We start from the raw sequence: 20,831 nt of genomic DNA on the forward strand, positions 1-20,831 counted from the left end.
TTTAAAAGAAACACTGAGACTATGTTTAGTGACCCAAAGCAACACAATGGATAGAAAAGAACGTCAGCCAGGACTGAGAATGAGTCCCAGGCTGACAAATAGCTGCCACTGACTCAGCAGCCCCAGTACAAGGCTCATCACTGAGCACCGGTCTCAGAGGTCACACGACACCAGTGGTTTGTTAGACAAGGCGACCACGGATAGATCAGCTTGAGTTCGTGCTACCTGGCCTCACCCATTCAGCCTTTTCCAGAGAGCAAAAGAAAGGTGATATCTAAACGAGACCTGTGACACACAAAGCATATTCTAACCTACTGCCTGGCCCCCGCGCTGTCTGTACGGAAGACTGCACTTCCCTAGCTGTGGGAAGGACGGCGAAGTGGGGGCCGGAAGGCGGTTCCAGGCCACGTGGTGGGGATCAAAACAAGTCTGGCATTTTAAACTGCGCCTTTTAAAATCTGATATCTGACACTTTAAAATCATGTTTTGAAAAAAAGAAAACTTCCGAGATAGACCATTAAAATGAAGACAATTACAGAAAAGGCATTTTGAAAGACAGCAGATCCAAGGCTGAAGTCTTATGTTAAACACACAAAACTGAGCAATTTTCCATTGCTTTGGAGTCAATTTTAACCTTTTTAGGTTTTTCATAAGTGACTTAAGGAAGGAGTTCTGCCTATATTTTGGAAGTGTACATTTATTACTAGCTTAAAGAAGCTTTATTGCTAAAAGTAGCTTTCATTTAAAAACAACAAAAACCTCTCACGGGTCATGTTCTCATGTAATAATTAAAAGCTGCATTCAAAAAGGACCTTCACATTTAATGTGAAATTCTCTAACAGATTGCCACTACGTAAATATACATGGTATAGCCAGGACAAGGAAGGAAGGAAGGAAGAAAAGGAGGGTGGGGTGAGGAAGGCTAGCCTAAATCTACTAATATTAACTTTAAAAGATAAAACTAGGAGACAAGTTATTTCAGTGACCAAACAAGAATGCACCCATAAATCAGATGTTTATGTTCTTATTAGTGAAACAGTAACATGCAAAAAGCATTGATATAAGAAAACGGAAACTGAACCAATAAATACTTTTACAGATTCCTGCTTGAAATCAAAATCCTTGAAACAAGACAATAAACTCATTTATTCTGGTACCTTGAGTCTTAAAACCTCTGTCACATACTTAAAAGTTCGTCTAGAAGAGGATTTGGGTGTGTCACAGTCTTTTGGAAAAACCCAAGAGCCATCTCCTACTCCCAGTCCCCCACCCCCACCCCGCCACGCCTGCTGACTCTGGGAGACGTGAAGCGCTGCCCTTGGCCAGAGTCCTGAATCCCAGTCAAGGTTAAAGCCAGAGTTTGAGCGGGTGACTTACTATATGGCTGCGAAATGAGGTGAGGGGGCTGGACAGGAACCACCTGTGTGGCTGGGCCCAAGGACGCAGGCTCATCGGCAGCCGTGCCCGACTGCTGGAAAGCCAAATCAATCTCTTCATCCGTCAGCCCTGGGGAAGAAGAGGACATAATTGCAGGTGAGCACCTTTTGCCACTGTCCATGGCTGCAACGAAATCATTTGAGAAAAGACCTTAGAGTCACAGGATGCCTAGCATCCTAGTAAGTTGCTTCCCCGATTTCGGATTCTCTGGAACCTCACTCAGCTGCAATTTAACCTTAAGCGACAGAATATTAGCCTCAACACTGCTTCCAAATGTGGCTCATTCAATTTCCTTAATTTATCCTTGAGTTTATTGCTGCTTTTGAAGTCTCTCAGTACTGCAATTCTCCATTCTTCCCCAAAAACAGATACCATCAAACTGCAAATGTGGCTCATTTTAATCCGTAATGGTGTTAAAAAAAAAAAAAAAAGGGGGGGGGAAACTAACAATAATGCATGAAAACAGACAGGGAAACAAAAAACTAATTATTGGGTGGGACGACTAATTAGTCTAGATCGTTTCTGAAGACGGGAATAATTTGCTTTATTTTATGACAAATGCAGAAATAAAAAGAAAAATCAGGACTGACTGTGATTAGTATGAATGGGATATAGAATGTAAAGAAGAAAATAAAACAAGAAAACAGATCAAAACAAGGCCAGGCCCAAACTTTCAGATGATTATTACTCTAGACTATCACAGGCTGCCTATATCGCCTTTGGCTAGTTTTTCTTTTTCCTTTTTTTAAAAAAATCCTCCCAACACTCTAAACCACAGTGCACTTGGGACATCAGGAAATTGCAGGGCGCCATCTGCAGTGGCTATGACATGTGGAGAGGCTTTGCCCAAGGAGGAATAAAAGGCAAGTGAAAAACCCAGGAAGACATTTCCAGTGGGCGCACAGCTGGAATATTTCAACAGGTCGGAGGCAGACCAGGGACGCCGGCTCTGGGGGAAGAGGACGAGGGCACTGACCAATCCAAAGCATCTGCACGAGGAGTGGCGCACAGGTGTGAAAGAGACTTCCCCACAGGGCAGCTCTGTGTCGCAGGGGAAGCAGCCGTGTGCACGGAAATGCTCCAAGTGCTGCGACTGGGAGAGAAGCAGATGGGAGGTCACTGCTAGTCTTTGCAAAAGAGCACTCTGGCCGGCCCGAGCTGTTCTGGGAATCCCGACATTCAGTCCAGCCACAACACAGAACTTTTAAACTAGAGCCGAGAGCTCGTCCACATCGGGCCGGCAGCTCTCCATCGGAGGTCCGCAGCATGGTCTATCTGTCCCTGGGGGAGGTGAAGTACAAGGAGGCTCTGAGGGTCAACATCTCCCGAAGCATGGTGCCTCGAGCTCTGTGCCAAGGGGCTAGCCGGCAGAGCCCATTAATGCTCTAAGCACAGCGCTGCCCCACACTACGCTGGCATGTGAGTTGGCTGCAGCCGCCCCTCAAACTCTTCATGCCCCACCACAAGTGGTCAAGGGAGAATTCCTGAACTATTCTAAATGGCCCTGGACCCTCTCTTCTCTCTGCACCGAGCACTTGAGGTCCCTCCCCACTTAACACCGCATCCCTTTCCCTCTTTGCCCTCAGCACATGACAGAGCCCGCCAGTGGTGGGCAAGGCCACACCTCCGTGGAGTCTCAGTGCTGCTGGGTCGCCCGAGCAAGCGCACCATCCTCTCAACAGACTGACGGGGCAGAGGAGAGGCTGGCAGGGGGCAAAGAGGATCATTTACTGGAGCTTGGCACCTTCAAATACAAGAGCTGAATTTGAATACGTGGGGCTAGCCAGGGGATGTTCCTCCTCCCTAAGCCCCCAGCTTGCTGCAAAAGGACCGCTTTACTGTGATGTCACCTCCCAAGGACAGGGGCAGGAGAGACAGACGAGCCGGGCAAACACAGAGAACACACTTCACTGAGCGAGCGCCTCCCAGGCTCCAGCCCGGGTACTGACTGCCAGTCAATCCTCGGTAGAAAGGGGAACCCCTTTCAGAGTTCTAGTAGGAAAGACACGGTTTTAACCAGTCATAATCAGCCATGAAAGAAGACAGTGGCACATGCGGCATCAGCACGAGCTACTGGTCACTGGTACACAATGGGACTTCATAAAGCTGGTGGTTCGTGTGCCTTGTCAGCCACTGGCTGCAAATGAGGATAATTTTCCCAAAAGGAGCATTCGGTTGCATTCTCATTTTCCCTTTTGGCTCTTTCAAATATAAACAAGTACCATAATGTTTAACGCTGGGGAAATATACAGCAAGTTACAGGCTGTGCTGCAGCCCTGAGAGCTGGAGCTGGTTAAAGGGACAGGACTCCCTGACCACTGTCCTGCCCTCTGGCCCTGAGCTTTTACGAAGCCTATTTTCCTAATAAAACATATCCCTTGCATTATTGCAGCCAAGCCCACTAGTGAAGCCCCGGTTTAAAGGGCATCAGCACTTCCTTCCAAGCTCTTGTTTTATACAGACCTTATCATTTGATGCTCTAAATTTACATTGGCTGGAATTCTGATATCCCTAGTTCTCTGGAGAGTCAGAATTTTGATTTAGTTACAGAAAATGAATCACTTTTCTTCTTTTTTAAAAAAATAAGCATTTTAACGATCTCACTGAATAAGATAATTTCAGAGCTGGGCCATTATCCTAGCCATTGCCCTTATTTAACAGATTAAAAAACAAAAAAACAAAACACTGAGGGCTAAGAAGGATGAAAACCATGTCTCAAATCATACTAGTAAAAGCCTGGTGATGCCAGATGAAACCCCAGCCCGGTGACTTCCCACTACAGCGCAGAGTTACAACACATCAAAATGATGCCTAAAGTCTTCAATCTTGTTAAAGAAAATATGAGGACTAATTTGTCTTCCCCCAGCCCCGCCCCCACCGGCACCCCATCCATAGGAAGAACCAGTGAATGCTGTTTTGGGGCTATCCCAAAACAACACAGGAACCTAACACCTGGGTCCTATTTGCAAATGACACCTGGACAACTTTTTGAACACTACCAGAGTGACAAGATAGAGCGACCTCATCTCCTTCTAATATTCTAATCAAATAAATCCAAAGGCCTCTCACAGACTGGTGCCTACGCTTCCCTTAGTGGCCTTTTCCTCTGGAGTGTCCCCAGCTTTGGGAAGATTGACTCTGCAAGACTCAAGTGATTCATCTGGGACTCACAGAGCCTGAGGTGGGGAGGAGTGTCATTCCTTTCAGGTATCTACCACTCACCAGCTCCTGGCGCTGAAAGGACCCTGCCTTTAGGGATGGGGTACTTCCTTAGGGCCCACACATAAGACAGCCAGGTTCTCACCCACCCCCACTGAGATAAACAGTGGAGAACTTCGATTGAGACCTTGCAGAATCCAAAAGGTTAAAAGGAATAATAAAGGAAACTGCCGATTGTAAGTGAATTATATTTGGCTCTGAAAGCTGAGGCACAGGCTATATTGTAAAAGGCAGCTCTTTGCGTTGTTTACCATCACCCTGACTAATGCAGACCTTTTTTTTGTTTTTGTTTTAAATAATCTCATGCAAATTAGACACACATACTTCCTTCCAGTTGATTGCTATCTGCAATCTAACTGCAGAGGGACTGAGCAAGGGCTGAGCAGAGGAGAGACAGGAGGAAAGGGTGTCACTGTCCTGTGGCAGGCAAACCTCCCCTCCCATCCCTGACTCACATGTCCTTTAGCTGCTGCCTTTGGAAGAATGAGCCAATTTTAATAAAGCCTAAAATTTTCTTTTAGCACTAGCACTTTGCATTTAGATGTTCTCTCAGTAACTTCACCTCTGCTACTTGGTGATTCCAGGAGCTACCAGCCCCTCCCCCAGCCTGTGACACTGACAATTAAACTATGTTATTGATAGAGAGCAAAACTAAGGAAGTCCTGCTCGGTTATTCCATCCACTCACTAGCTTTACTCAAGAGGAGGAGAAACGGAAGAGGGGACTTGTCTGAGGTGAGCAGATGGAGCAGGACGCCTGCCTCTATCATTTCACCTTTAAGACCACAGCTGCCTGATCTGCAAAGCTGCGCTCAATTCAAAGCGAGCCGTGCAGACGAAGACCCGGAGCCAGGACGGACTGCTAGTTCCCTCGGTTCTCTGGAATCTACTTCTCCAAACAGTTCCCTTTCCCAGGAGACTGCCCCTGTGTAGATGCTGGGCCAAGGACTTCTCTTCCATCACTTTCTCCAGGGTGGGATTCTTTTAAAAGAACAGAAACAAGAGAGCTACATTCTATTGATTAATAAAGCCCCGTGTTACTGCTGCAGCAGCTGAAGTCAATGGCCTCCGGGCTGCCACACCTGCTTATTTTTATCCTTCAGAAGATAAACAAAATTGTTTAAAGATTCCTATTAAAATGCAAACAGAACCAAACCAGTTGACTGTGTAAGCTGCAGCCAACTGGCTCACAGTGCCACTGGGTCCTTTCCCACCACTCAGCTCAGACAAACCGGGCACCGGGGAGGGCTGACTTTTTTCTGTGGGACTGGCGGTTCAAGAGCTTCTCAGAATAAGGAGCCTCAACTCTCTCCCCAGTGACCGCTGGGCACTGCCCCAGGGCCTGGCTCCATGCAGGGGGAGAAGAAAGAGAGATGACAGCAGACAGCAGTGTTCTCTGTATCCCTCAGGTCAAACAACCACCAGGACAGCAGGGTTAGGAATAGTTTGGATATAAGCAAGGTGATGAACGCCTGACAGCACCTTCCGGCCCAGTCCGAGTATTATAATAAAAATGTGGAGTCTGATGGGGACTAGGGAACAGGGCCAGAGGGCCAGTGGCAACGGGCAGCAGTTATGGGCTGGCCACTCGGCCGTCTTCCTCCCCCGCCCCGTCGCAGTCCCTCTATTTACAGGACTTCAGAGATTCATCTGGGACGCAGGGAGACTGAGCACGGGTCACCTCTCTCGGAACACAGCTAGTTATCTACCCAGGCACTCTGGGAGGAGATGAGGCAGAGAAGACAGCTGGCTAAAAATACTCCCCAAATTAAAAGAAAAATCAACTCTCTCAGAAAAGGTTAGGGGAGGAGAAAGGGAAAAAGTATTTTTATTTTATTTTATTAACATTTTGTTGGAACAGTGGAGTACAATAAGGACTCTCAGAGCCTCTAAAAGTCGTTGGATGACCTGTAGACCCCTATTTCCCAGTGCCTTGTATAAAATTGAATTTTTTAAACATAAATTACACGTAATGACGACACTGTAAAAACTAACAGTAATGGAAAGCTGTGCTGTATTTCATTAGCCTGTATTATTCCGTGCCACCTGATCCAGCCGGGCCTTGTTTATGAGTTAGTGTGTTAGCAGATGCCGATGGAAGCATTTGGTTCGACCTTGCTCTTCTCATTGGGGCATGAAATTACGACGGCAGCACCTTGATATTACAGCCATAAATACAGTAAACTGCAAATTTAAGCCAACGGCTCCTATTGTCTCTGAACATAAAGCTGATCGGTATTTATTTAAAAGGAGAACAAAAAAAATATTATATATCACCTTGTTTATGAGGCCTCCCCCACCCACTTTCTTATCCCCTCCCCCCAGCCCCCCAACCTAATTCACTTGGTTAAAATATTAAGCAAATAAGCCAAATGCTTTCTTCTCTGCTGACTGACTATTCCCAAGCAGCAAAAACAGTTTTTGAGAAAACTAGTTCCAAATATCATCGCCCTGAATGGGTTTTTATAAAAATTGATCTGATGGTGGGGCCCGGTTCCCACCATCTTGATGTTGATACGTAAATTCAAGAACAAGACTTGACACTCTCCCCTCTCCTTAAATAAGGAAGCTCAAACAACAGGAGAAAAAGTTGCTGATGATGCCCTGAAACAGAATGTCCTCTCAGTATCCTTCTAAAAATCGTTAGACAGAAATGCTATTTCAAAAAGCAGCGGGGACTTCCCTGGTGGCACAGTGGTTAAGAGTCCGCCTGCCAATGCAGGGGACACGGGTTCGAGCCCTGGTCTGGGAAGATCCCGCATGCCGCGGGGCAACTAAGCCCATCCTCACAACTGCTGAAGCCCATGCTCCGCAACAAGAGAAGCCACCGCAATGAGAAGCCTGCACACGGCAACGAAGCGTAGACCCCCACTGGCCGCAACTAGAGAGAGCCCGAGTGCAGCAACGAAGACCCAACGCAGCCAATAAATAAATAATTTTAAAAAGGCAGCAAAACACTGCCTCCTGCCACCTCAGGAAAGAAAGATATCTAATCAAGAATATAATTCTCATCTCAACACACAGAGCCGGGAACCTCTCATTAAAACTTGCACCAATCCCTCCTTATCCCAGGGGACCATAAAGACACTATATCCTTTAAATACATTAAATGTGCAAGAAAAATAAACACAAAGACAAAAGGACACTGGATATCACCCAGCCACGTGGAGCAAAAAGCCAGCGCAAAGTGTACTGCACTGCTAGCTCAGAGACTGAGCAACCAGCCAGGCTTGGCCCACCATCAGTCTAAAAGAGAAGGCAGCTCTGCTTTCCTAATGTCAGTGGGAGAGGATCTCTGTGCCGCTCAGAGAGGCAGAAGAGAGATGTAAACTCTCAGCCAAGTCCAAGTTCGCAGGTTTCAAAGGGTTAGTGGTGAAAATGGCAGAATATGAGCAGGCAAGCTCCGCAGCCACTACCAGTGAAGCGTGCAGAAGGACGATTTTAGCAGAGAACTAAATGCAAGTTCTAGGGAGCAGTTTTATTCCAAATCAGACAGGATGGGGTCACAGAAGCCAGGGCCCAGTACTATCAATGACATGGCCAAATCAACCAAGATCAAAAGTTTTTGCACATTTACTTCCAATACGTTACTCTACAAGGTAGACGGACTCCCTTGGAGCCCTAAATTATTTCAGCCACACTCATTCAGCTTAGCTCCTTCCGCATAAGGAGGAAACTTCCCTATAAAATTTATTGAGCTTCTCTGGGGAGTAGTATAACTGGTGAACAAGACAGAAGTGAGCTGCCCCTCTGTGTAACACAAATTGAGATCTCTCATGTGAAAGACTGGGAGGGTTTCCAATCAGCATCTGTGATGTCTATTTTTACATCTATAGTCTAAAGGTCTTTTTTTTTTTCTTTTAATCCCTCTCTGCTAAATTAAAAACAAAAACAAAGAGGAGTTGCTCCTCATATTTGATCATCAATTCCAAGGCACGACAAACATTGCTGCCGGCTGTCCCGGACAGCAGCGTCTAACCCTACAGGGTCCTTGGCAACAGGCGGGGAAGTCAGCCCTTCCCACAGTGCAGTGAACAAGCCCTAGGGAAAGGAACGTGTCTTAAAGACTGAGGAGTAGGATAATCAGGAATCACTGCTACTTGAATGCCAAAGGCCAGGAAAGCCAAACGTATGGTTGTACATATGTGGGAAAGCCAAGTAAATATATACCTTTAACTATACTTGAAACTTGCTCCTTTTAGAAGAGGCAGTGAAGTTTTTTTAAAGAAAAAGAAAAATTCACCTTTGACAACCAAAGTAATTCAGATCTGAAAGAAAAGTTGAAGCTCATCTAGTCTATCTCCTGTTCTTTTTGTTTTCCTTTCCTTCTGTTTTACAGATCAAGATAAGAGAACATGGAGAGGGGCAGTGACTTTACTCACAGCCATGGTGAGCCCAGGGGCAGAACCAGACTCCCAACACAGCGCTCTTTTTACTGCTCTGGAGGGATCACGAGAGGGTGGCCTGACACGCCTGCTCCCCACTCTGCTATCTGACACAGCACATTTTAAATAAGCAAACTCTTAGAACCAGCCACCTCAAAGACAAGGAAAAACGAAAAGGACATATGGAACATGGGGAAAACTAGGTGAAGGGTACATGGGACCTCTGTGTTAAATAAAAGAATCTATGTATGCACAAACACATCTATGTAGTTGTGTGTACATGCATAAAATAAAGACAGACAAGAAACAGGTAATGCTGGTCCCAGATGGAGAGGAGACTGGTAGCTGGGGACACAGAGTGAAGGCAGACTTTTCACTGTATATTCTTAGGAACTGTGTCCCATGTGAACATATTTCTGATTCAAAAGAATAAATTAATTTTTAAGAACAAAGAAAATAAGTGGAGGGAGAAAAAAAACCTTAATCGTGAACAAAATCACTTAGAATGGTTATCCCCATTTTCTGGAAGAGAAAAACCAAGACAGAAATAGGTGCAGAGATGTACCCAGGAGCTGGGATTAGAATGACATCCGCAGTATCTAATTTCTTGCTTAACCCACTGTGGCTGTACCACTAGCAGCCAAGTACAAGGTGGCTTTTTTTTTTTAATTGTGTTTTTAAAAGGCAGGCATCTGTTCTATTTTGACACATCCTGGCTGCCCAAATGTTTCTTTCAGCTCTAAATATTTGCTTCACCAATGGAAATGTTTCCATCACTGCAACAAAACAAACATTTGCTTTGGGATGGTAGGGACAGCCATACGCCGTTTCATATGTTACTTGAAACAGCTTGATTTGGGAAACAACCCTACTGTAGGATGCAAACCTAGGTGTTCTTTAAAGAAAACCCCATCACAAGAGTTCCATGCACCAAGGTACACTCTTTGTCACTTAGCTGAATGCTAGAAAAGTCCAATGTTCGTGTGGGGTTTTCTTTTACATCTTGAATCTTAAACATATGATCAGAAAGTTTGATATTTGGCATTCAACTTACTTCTTGAAGTTTTAAATTACCGTGCAGCTATCAGATTTTTTTTTAAAGTCCTCATATTAATCTGATATGAACACATTAAAACATGTTATGTTCTAATAGGTCAATACATTATTTTGTCACCGCCTATTTGCGTAGCTCCAATGAATCTGGTATTGGTTGCTATTGTCAACATTATTAGTGTAGAGATAAATATTAAGTACTCAACCACATCTGTAAATATTTGAGTGCTTATTTTGCTAGGCAATGTGAGAGAGCCAAGACCTCATCTTCCCGACCTGTTAAATGGCAGCTTCCCTCTTCCCCCCCAATTTCTCCCATTGGATGAGTACTTTGTCTATCTTCTAAGTACAATATAACACATGTAATATTATGATATGCAGACATATGATATATAAAACACAGAAATATCTATTGATAAAAATAGCAAGTCAACTACAGAAAACATGGAAAATAAAGGAAAGGATAGAGAAAAGTTAAAAATCACTCATATTTCCACTCTCCAACCATAATAATAGCCAAAACTGACTAAGACCAAGTGTCAAAGAGTTTTAGGAGCTTTTCATTTTCTTTTCGCTGTGCCGTGCAGCTTGCAAGAACTTAGTTCTGCGACCAGGGATTGAACCCGGGCCACGACAGTGAAACCATCCTGAGTCCTAACCACGGGATAGGGAATTCCTGAGGAGCTTTTTACATTTTTAACTCTGAATCCCAACACTACCCTTTGCAGGGCCATGGAGATGCACAACTCCAGGCCCCACATCACTGTGTTTGTGGCATCGTGGACCCATGCAGCTCATAACCCAAGTGGCCACAAGTGGCAACAGTGCTTTATTCTCCCCACCTCGCAGATGGGGAAGCGAGGCGCAAGGACAGTAAAGCCACTCCCCGAAGGTCCTGGTGCCGCGGGCAGGGAGCAGGCTTCAGAGCCCAAGTTCTTCCTCACAACTCCACACAACTCAAGAGGAAACAGTCCAAATCTCTGTTTCAGTTGAAAGGAACACTGATATCCCTGACCTCTAGCATATCACTCACATGTATTGGTCAAGTTATTAAGACTGAATTTTTTTCAAATTAAAAATGATTTTTGAATGAGAATACCCAAAGCTGGCGAGGGTGCTGTGGAAGAGCGAACTGAGCAGTTTCTAGAAGACAATTCGGCACTCGATCTCAAGAGTATTTAAAAATGTTCAGACCCTTTGACGATTTTACTCCTAAGAAATAATAACATAACGTAGTGTAAGACTAATATACGAAGATGGCTTGTCACCATATTTTGAATAACAGCAAAAAATTTGAACAACGTAAATGTCCAAAGAGAAATGATTAGACAAATTATGACATATTTCAGTAATGTAATATTATTCAAATGCTCACAGTCATATGGACAATTTTTGATGGCATGGGAAAATGCTTTTGATACATTAAGACATAAAAAAGCAGGTGTTGTTATATTCCTAGCATGATCTCAATTATAATACATTTTTTAAAAAGCACAAAAGGAAGCAGTTTTGCATCATTTTTAACTTAATCTGAATTCAACTTATACACGTTCAGAAGGAAGGAGTGAAGGAAAAATGACACTATCAGCAGTGGAGAGGGGTCTACACTGTCATTCAACAAGTGCTGTGTCTTCAAGTAAGCATGAGACAGGAGGTCTGAATTTACTGTCCGCTCATCAGCTCATTCCCGCACACCCTGGCAGTCTGAGCACCCTGCTGCAGGGTGTTTTCTCCCCATACATCTTGGCACCCCTATGCAAAGCCAGCCATGTCATCTGGTGTCAAACCAAAGGTCTAGTTCACTGTGAAGGAAAATGTGGCTACACTGGCCTTACTGAAAGGTAATACACCAGTCCCCTGCATCACATCTTTCTAAGGGATTTTGGACATTCTTTTAAAAATTAATATTTAATAGATATATTCCCATAGTACAATTCTGTATTCTAAAATGCAAAACAGTGAAAAGTTAAGTCTCCTTTCCACTCCTGTAACCAGGCCACCTAGTTATATCTTCCAGAGGCCACCACTGCTACTAGTTTCTTATATACCTTCTAAAGGTAGTCCATGAATATGAAAGTGCGTTCATATATTCATATATTTTATATATTATACATGCGTATGTATTTATGTGTATACATATATATTTCTAATACAAATAATAGCATGGTATAAATACTGCTCTACACCTTGCTATTTTTAATTACTATATCTTAGAGAGCATTCCATACTATTAGTATCTATAGAGCCCTCCCACTCTATTTAACAGCTATAAGGTAAGGTATTCCATCATATGGATGTACCACAACTTAACTTGTCCCTTATTGTACTTTTACTGTTATAAACAAAGCCCCAATACAAGGCCTTGTATGTGCCATTTGTACATGTGCAAGTATGTTCCTGGAAGTAGACTCAGATAGGTGCCGTTTAAATTTTGATAAATATTGACAAACTGCCCTTCTTAGAGGTTATTTCCCCTTACATTCCCACCAGTGTGTGCGTGTCTGTTTCCTACAACTTTGCCTACGTGATCTTATCAAAGTTTTTTATCTTTGTCATTCTGAAAGGTAAAAAGATGGTCTCACTGTAGTTTTATTTTTTTCTCACTGTAGTTTTAAATAAACATTTCTTGGTGTTCTATAAACGTACAGAAAAGCATGCAAACATTAAGTGTACAGCTTAATGAATTTTCACACAGTGAAACATCCATGTAACTACCACTCAGATCAAAACTAGAACACCTTCAGGTGCATTCCTCTTGTTCCCTCCCAGTGGCCACTTAACTTCTAATACCACGGGTCAAGTTGACTTATTTTGGAACTTTATATAAATAGAATAACACAGGAAGCAGTCTTTTACAAAGGGCTTCTTTCACTCAACATTATGCTTGAGAGATTCATCCATGCTGTTGCACACAACCATGGTTCTTTCACTCTAACTACTGTGTAGTATTCTTATATAGGATAAGAATGAACCACAATTTATCTGTTTCTAGTTTTGAACAATCTATATAATTAGTGCTGCCATCAAGATCCTTATACATATATTTTAGAGGGGAACTGCTGGACCATATGGGGTATGCATACTTTAACAGATACTGCCAACAGTTCCAAAGTGGTTACACCAACTCACACTTAGACCAAGAGTACATCCAACACCAAAGCTCCCAGTTTTTTCAATTTTAGCCATTCTGGTGGGTGTAAAGTGTTATCTCATTCTGATTTTAATTTGCATTTCTCTGTTGACTAATGAGGTTGAACATCTTTTTTTTTTATATTTACTGTCTTTATTGGGTACAGTGTCATATATATATATATATGTATAATATTCATATACAACTATATAAATATGGTATATTTACCTATATATAATATGGAAAGTTTGTTAACTGTATTGTTAGAATCTTGATTGTTTCGTCTGTTTGTACTACCAATTATTGAGGATGATGTTTTAAAACTTTCCATTATGATAGATTTGTCTAGTTCTCCATTCAGTCTGTCCATTTTTGCTTTGGGTATATTGAAACTACGTTACTAGGGACATACATACATAGAAACGTTAAATCTTCCTGGTGGTTGACCATTCTGAAATTTCTTTATTTCTCACTCCACGTTTAAGTCTATCTTGTCTGATATTAGTATCAGGTTACTTTTGGTTAATGTTTGCATGGTATCTTTCCCCATCATTTTACTTTTTTAATCCTTTGTTTTTTCATTAAAGGTGTGTTTGATGAATGGAGCTTAGTTGTTTGGGTTTTTTTTTAAATTCAATCCTGACAAACTCTGCTTTTAATGGAATATTTAGTCTATTTACATTTAATGTAAATATTAAAATTTTAAAGTTTATATCTTTCATCTTACAATTCATTTTCCTTTTGACCCATTTAATGTCCTCTTTTCGTTCTTCTTGCCAACCTTTTAAAATTCAGTTTTTCCCTCTACTAGCTTGTAGTCGAGGTGGGTTTTGATGGATTTCTCCACCGTCAAGTTACTACCTTCCCTTCTGTAGTTGTTAGATAGCTTGGAGGCGGGAGATACTTGGCTATTTCTCTTCGAACTTTCACCCTCTAATTTTAGCACGTCAGTAGATGATCTTGTCTGCAGTGATAATTACTGTGGTATTTGATGGGGGACCCTCAATTTTTTTTTTTTTTTTTTTTTGGTAACGAAATAAATCACTAAGTATATTTAATGTCAATAGCCACACACATTTAACATCTACTGGTACTTATTTTCACTACCTGTTAGATGTGTATATCCTCCCAAGATGTACATGGACTATTTCAGCAAGTCTACATTGCTACAATATGCTGTGGTAAGTTACCTGGATATGAGAAATGGGGTTTCAGCGAAGCTATAAATAGAAGAATAACAGACTCTGTGAATATCAAGACATTCTACTGTGGCTCACTATAATAGTTTTCTATCAATCTTCAATGAGACAATAGTATAAAGCACTTTGTAAATTTTCAAGTGATTTAATATGTAAACTACAATTTGGTTATAGAATATAATTCAAAGTATACATGATTTTTCAAATTTAAAATATTGTTGTTACTTTGCCACATGGCTCAATGTGTTATGAATGAAAAGAACATTTTTCATCTGATAGGGACCCTCAATTTTTAAAAGTAAAAGGGGTCCTGAGACTAAGATGTGTAAGAAGCAGTGCCCTAGATATCACCGTACATCCTTGACTTACTGAAGTTCCATATAAATGAGAAATTTACCACTTCACCAGCAATTCTAATACTCAGAACACTTTCACTCCCTCCTACCACCTTTTGTGCTATTGCTATACATTTCAATCATACATGTATTTTAAACATTATTTTACACAGCCCATATTCATTTCATTTTGCCCTTTCACCAGCCTATATTAATTTCTCTTTGCCCTTCCTATATTTGTGTCTTCATGTAGGATCATTTTCTTTCTGACTGAAAATTCCATTAGTATTTCTTTCAGTGCAGGTGTGCTGGCAATGAATTCTCAGTTTTGTTTATCTAGAAATGTATCCTTCACTTTTGAAAAGTGTTCTATTGTGAAATAATTTCAGACTTAGAGAAAAAGTGCAAGAATAGTAGAAAGAACTCTCATATCTTTCACCCAGATTCTTCAAATCTTAAATTTATCACTTTGTACTATAATTCTCTATAAATCTGTCTATATAATTATTTTCCCTGAACTGTCTGAGACTAAGTTACAGACATGATGCCCCCTTTCCCCTAAATATTTCAGTATTCCTTTCCTGATTTGGGGTGGGGGGAGTACATGCTCGTACATAATCACAGTATAATTATCAAAATCAGGGAGTTAATATTGTCAAATTTATACCTGTAACTCAGACCTCTCCTCATACTAATGCATGTGTCCACCTGATACCTCCACCTGGATGTCTAGTAGCGATCTCAAGGTTAGTATGTCTAACACTGAGCTCCTAATCTTGCTCCATTAAACTGCACCATTCCTAGTTAATGGTAACTCCATCCTTCTAGTCACAACACCAAAAACCTTGGAGTTATCCTTAACTTCTGCTTCTCTTTCAGGCTCCGGATCTAACAAATCAGGATATTCCGTTGATTTACTTCCAAATAACAACCAGGGATCTGAGGACTTCTCCCAGCTTCGACCCCGGCTCTACAACTGTCCATTCTTAACACGGGCATCCAGGGTGATCCTGTTAAAGCTTAAATCAGATTATATCACTCTTCTGCTTAAAACCTTCTGATGATTTCTCATTTTACTAAAAGTAAAACTGAAGTTCTCACATGGATCAATACTCACTTCCTGTCAACGCTGTGACCTTACCTCTCACCACGACCCACCCACCTTGTCTACACACAAGCCTCCTTTCTGTTCCTAGAATTTGTCAGACACGCTCCTTCCTTAGGCTTTTGCACAAATGGTTCCCTTTTCCCAGAACTCTTTCTCCCCAGAAATCTGCATGGCTTGCTTCCTCATTTTCCTCAAGTTTTTACTCACGTTTCATTTTAGCAGGGCCTTTCCAGAGCGCTCCATTTAAAACTGCAACCGTCCAAGAACTCGCTATTGCTCTTCCTCCTCTTAGATTCGACTTCCCTTTTGTTGTTGTCTGCTAAATGTTTATTTCTTTCTTTGGCTGTGCCGGGTCTTAGTTGCGGCATGCGGGATCTTTAGCTGTGGCATGTGGGATCTAGCTCCCTGACCAGGGATCAAACCCAGGCCCCCTAAATTGGGAGCGTGGAGTCTTAACCACTGGACCAACAGGGAAGTTCCTCGATTTACCTTTTATTCTACTTATTGCTGTCTCTCTTCTTCCCTGACATTACAATGTAAGCTCAATGCAGACAGGGATTTGAGGTGATTTTATGCACTGCTATATTCCCAGTACCTAGAACAGTGCTCGGGTTCTATTGGTACTTAGCAGATGTTCAATAAAACTATGTAGAAAGAATAAATAAATAGAAACCTGATATCCAAAACACATAAAAGTAATGCTGCTAAGGTTTTGGGAGAGCCAGGTAGAGCATGGAGAAAACCCAGAGTCCCACCTTCTTGATCCCCTCTTTGCCCCTGAAGCATCTCTTTAGAACCTCCAAGGAGCCCCAGAAACCAGCGTACAAACTGTTGCCATATATTCACCCTGTGCTAAGGCACACTATTTTGTTCTTCAGCCCATGACATGCTTTGCACTCTCCAGTCTTCTGCCCCTGGGGCTCCACCCACTGCAGTAGCTTTCTCCCAGGGCTTCTCGGAGCTTGTCAGTTGTTCTGGGTTATCTCTTCCACCACCAGAGCTTTCTCTGATCACCCCAGCCAGAAGCATTTTTCTACAGTGATTACTATCCATATAATATTTCTCTGGTTGTCAAACACAGATGGCTTTCTAACCTTTCTTTTGTCTCATACAGTTTTCTAATGTTGCTGAACTTCACTGTCTGCCTTATTCATTGCAGTTTCCCCCGAAGCCTAAAACACTGACTGACTTGAAATGGGTACGCACTGAGTATCTGTTCATTGTGTAAGTGTAAATAAAGCATATTTGTTTTTAGCAGACTGCACATTTTTAGTAACTCTAAAGAGGTACTTGTAACAATTGGTGACAACCCTTTCTTTCTTTCTTTTGAAAAAGACTTATTTATAATAAAACTCATTATCACTTTTACCATTAACATTTAACATTATTTCTGAAGTTCTATCCCATGCAATAAGGCAGGACATAAAATTGAAATGTCTAAGAACTAGAAAGAAGGTCACAAAATAATCAACTGTAGACAATATGACTATATATCTAGAAAAATCAATCAAAACCATAAGAAGGTTTAATGAGATGGCTAGATACATATTTTTTAAAATTCAGAGATTGGTTAAAGATGGAGGAGCAGAAGGACATGCTCGCACTCCTTCTTGCGAGAGCACCAGAATCACAACTAAATGCTGAACAATCATCGACAGGAAGACACCGGAACTCACTAAAAAAGATACCCCACATCCGAAGACAAAGATGAAACCACAGTGAGATGGTAGGAGGGGCGCAATCACAATAAAATCAAATCCCATAACTGCTGGGTGGGTGACTCACAAACTGGAGAACACTTATACCACAGAAGTCCACCCGCTGGAGTGAAGGTGCTGAGAGCCCCACGTCAGGCTTCCCAACCTGAGGGGTCTGGCAACAGGAGGAGGAACTCCCAGAGAATCAGACTTTGAAGGCTAGCGGGATTTGACTGCAGGACTTCGACAGGACTGGGGGAAAAAGAGACTCCGTTCTTGGAGGGCACACACAAAGTAGCGTGTGCATCAGGACCCAGGGGACAGAGCAGTGACCCCACAGGAGACTGAACCAGACATACCTGCTAGTGTTGGAGGGTCTCCTGCAGAGGCGGGGGGTGGCTGTGTCTCACTGTGAGAACAAGGACACTGGCAGCAGAAGTTCTGGGAAGTACTCCTTGGCATGAGCCCTCCCAGAGTCCGCCATTAGCCCCACCAGAGAGCCCGGGTAGGCTCCAGTGTTCGGTGGCCTCAGGCCAAACAACCAACAGGGAGGGAACCCAGCCCCACCCATCAGCAGACAAATGGATTAAAGTTTTACTGAGCTCTACACACCAGAGCAACAGCCAGCACTACCCACCACCAGTCCCTCTCATCAGGGAACTTGCACAAACCTCTCAGATAGCCTCATCAACCAGAGGAAAGACAGCAGAAGCAAGAAGAACTACAATCCAGCAGCCTGTGGAACAAAAGCCAAATTCACAGAAAGACAGACAAGATGAAAAGGCAGAGGGCTATGTACCAGATGAAGGAACAAGATAAAACCCAAGGAAAAACAACTGAATGAAGTGGAGATAGGCAACCTTCCAGAAAAAGAATTCAGAATAATGATAGTGAAGATGATCCAGGACCTCGGAAAAAGAATGGAGGCAAAGATCGAGAAGATGCAAGAAATGTTTAACAAAGACCTAGAAGAATTAAAGAACAAACTAACAGAAATGACCTATACAATAACTGAAACGAAAACTACACTAGAAGGAATCAATAGCAGAATAACTGAGGCAGAAGAACAGATAAGTGACCTGGAAGACAGAATGGTGGAATTCACTGTGGCAGAACAGAATAAAGAAGAAAGAACGAAAAGAAATGAAGACAACCTAAGAGACCTTCGGGACAACATTAAACATAACAACATTCGCATTATAGGGGTCCCAGAAGGAGAAGAGAGAGAGAAAGGACCAGAGAATGTATCTGAAGAGACTACAGTGGAAAACTCCCCTAACATGGGAAAGGAAATAGCCACCCAAGTCCAGGGAGTGCAGAGAGTCCCACACAAGATAAACCCAAGGAGAAACATGCCGAGACACACAGTAATCAAAGTGGCAAAAATTAAAGACAAAGAGAAATTATTGAAAGCAGCAAGAGAAAAACGAAAAATAACATACAAGGGAACTCCCATAAGGTTAATAGCTGATTTCTCAGCAGAAACTCTACAAGCCAGAAGGGAGTGGCATAATATACTTAAAGTGATGAAAGGGAAGAACCTACAACCAAGATTACTCTACCCAGCAAGGATCTCATTCAGATTTGATGGAGAAATCAAAAGCTTTACAGACAAGCAAAAGCTAAGAGAATTCAGCAGCACCAAACCAGCTCTAAAACAAATGCTAAAGGATAGGCAGGAAACACAAGAGAAGAAAAGGACCTACAAAAACAAACCCAAAACAATAAAGAAAATGGTAACAGGAGCATACATATCGATAATTACCTTGAACGTGAATGGATTAAATGCTCCAACCAAAAGACACAGGCTCGCTGAATGGATACAAAAACAAGACCCATATATATGCTGTCTACAAGAGACCCACTTTAGACCAAGGGACGCATACAGACTGAAAGTGTGTGGATAGAAAAAGATCTTCCATGGAAATCAAAAGAAAGCTGCAGTAGCAATACTCATATCTGATAAAATAGACTTTAAAATAAAGAACGTTACTAGAGACAAGGAAGGACACTACATAATGATCGAGAGATCAATCCAAGAAGAAGATATAACAATTATAAATATATATGCACCCAACATAGGAGCACCTCAATGCATAAGGCAACTGCTAACGGCTATAAAACAGGAAATCGACAGTAACACAATAATAGTGGGGGACTTTAACACCTCACTTACACCAATGGACAGATCATCCAGACAGAAAATTAATAATGAAACACAAGCTTTCAATGACACAGCAGACCAGATAGATTTAATTGATATTTATAGGACATTCCATCCAAAAACAGCAGATTACACTTTCTTCTCAAGTGTGCACGGAACATTCTCCAGGATAGGTCACATCTTGGGTCACAAATCAAGCCACAGTAAATTTAAGAAAATTGAAATTAAATCAAGCATCTTTTCTAATGACAATGCTATGAGATTAGAAATCAATTACAGGGAAAAAAATGTAAAAAACACAAACACATGGAGGCTAAACAATACGTTACTAAATAACCAAGAGATCACTGAAGAAATCAAAGAGGAAATCAAAAAATACCTAGAGACAAATGACAATGAAAACACGACGATCCAAAACCTATGGGATGCAGAAAAAGTAGTTCTAACAGGGAAGTTTATAGCAATACAATCCTACCTCAAGAAACAACAAACATCTCAAATTAACAATCTAACCTTACACCTAAAGGAACTAGAGAAAGAAGAACAAACAAAACCCAAAGTTAGTAGAAGGAAAGAAATCATAAAGATCAGAGCAGAAGTAAATAAAATAGAAACAAAGAAAACAATAGCAAAGATCAATAAAACTAAAAGCTGCTTCTTTGAGAAGATAAACAAAATTGATAGATTCATCAAGAAAAAGAGGAAGAGGACTCAAATCAATAAAATTAGAAATGAAAAAGGAGAAGTTACAACAGACACTGCAGAAATACAAAGCATCCTAAGAGACTACTACAATCAACTCTATGCCAATAAAATGGACAACCTGGAGAAATGGACAAATTCTTAGAAAGGTATAACCTCCAGGACTGAACCAGGAAGAAGGAGAAAATATGAACAGACCAATCACAAGTAAAGAAACTGAAACTGAGATTAAAAATCTTACAACAAACAAAAGTCCAGGACCAAATGGCTTCACAGGTGAATTCTATCACACATTTAGAGAAAAGTTAACACCTATCCTTCTCAAACTCTTCCAAAAAACTGCAGAGGAAGGAACACTCCCAAACTCATTCTATGAGGCCACCATCACCCTGATACCAAAACC

At 41.9% G+C, this 20,831-nt stretch overlaps 1 protein-coding gene across 3 annotated transcripts in view; it reads right to left on the reverse strand.

The window, feature by feature from the left end:
- The window catches only part of PEX14 (peroxisomal biogenesis factor 14), a 137,540-nt gene that overhangs the window by 26,647 nt on the left and 90,062 nt on the right, over positions 1–20,831 (reverse strand). For all 3 annotated transcript variants that reach the window (XM_027110222.1, XM_027110225.1, XM_027110224.1), the window contains one exon: positions 1,378–1,506. In XM_027110222.1, coding sequence (XP_026966023.1) covers positions 1,378–1,506 — 129 coding nt within the window. The remainder of the gene's footprint in view (positions 1–1,377; positions 1,507–20,831) is intronic.

This window comes from Aethalodelphis obliquidens, unplaced genomic scaffold (assembly GCF_003676395.1).
Source record: "Aethalodelphis obliquidens isolate GAN/ISIS:26980383/991018 unplaced genomic scaffold, ASM367639v1 scaffold9, whole genome shotgun sequence".
NCBI classification, from domain to species: Eukaryota; Metazoa; Chordata; class Mammalia; order Artiodactyla; family Delphinidae; genus Aethalodelphis; species Aethalodelphis obliquidens.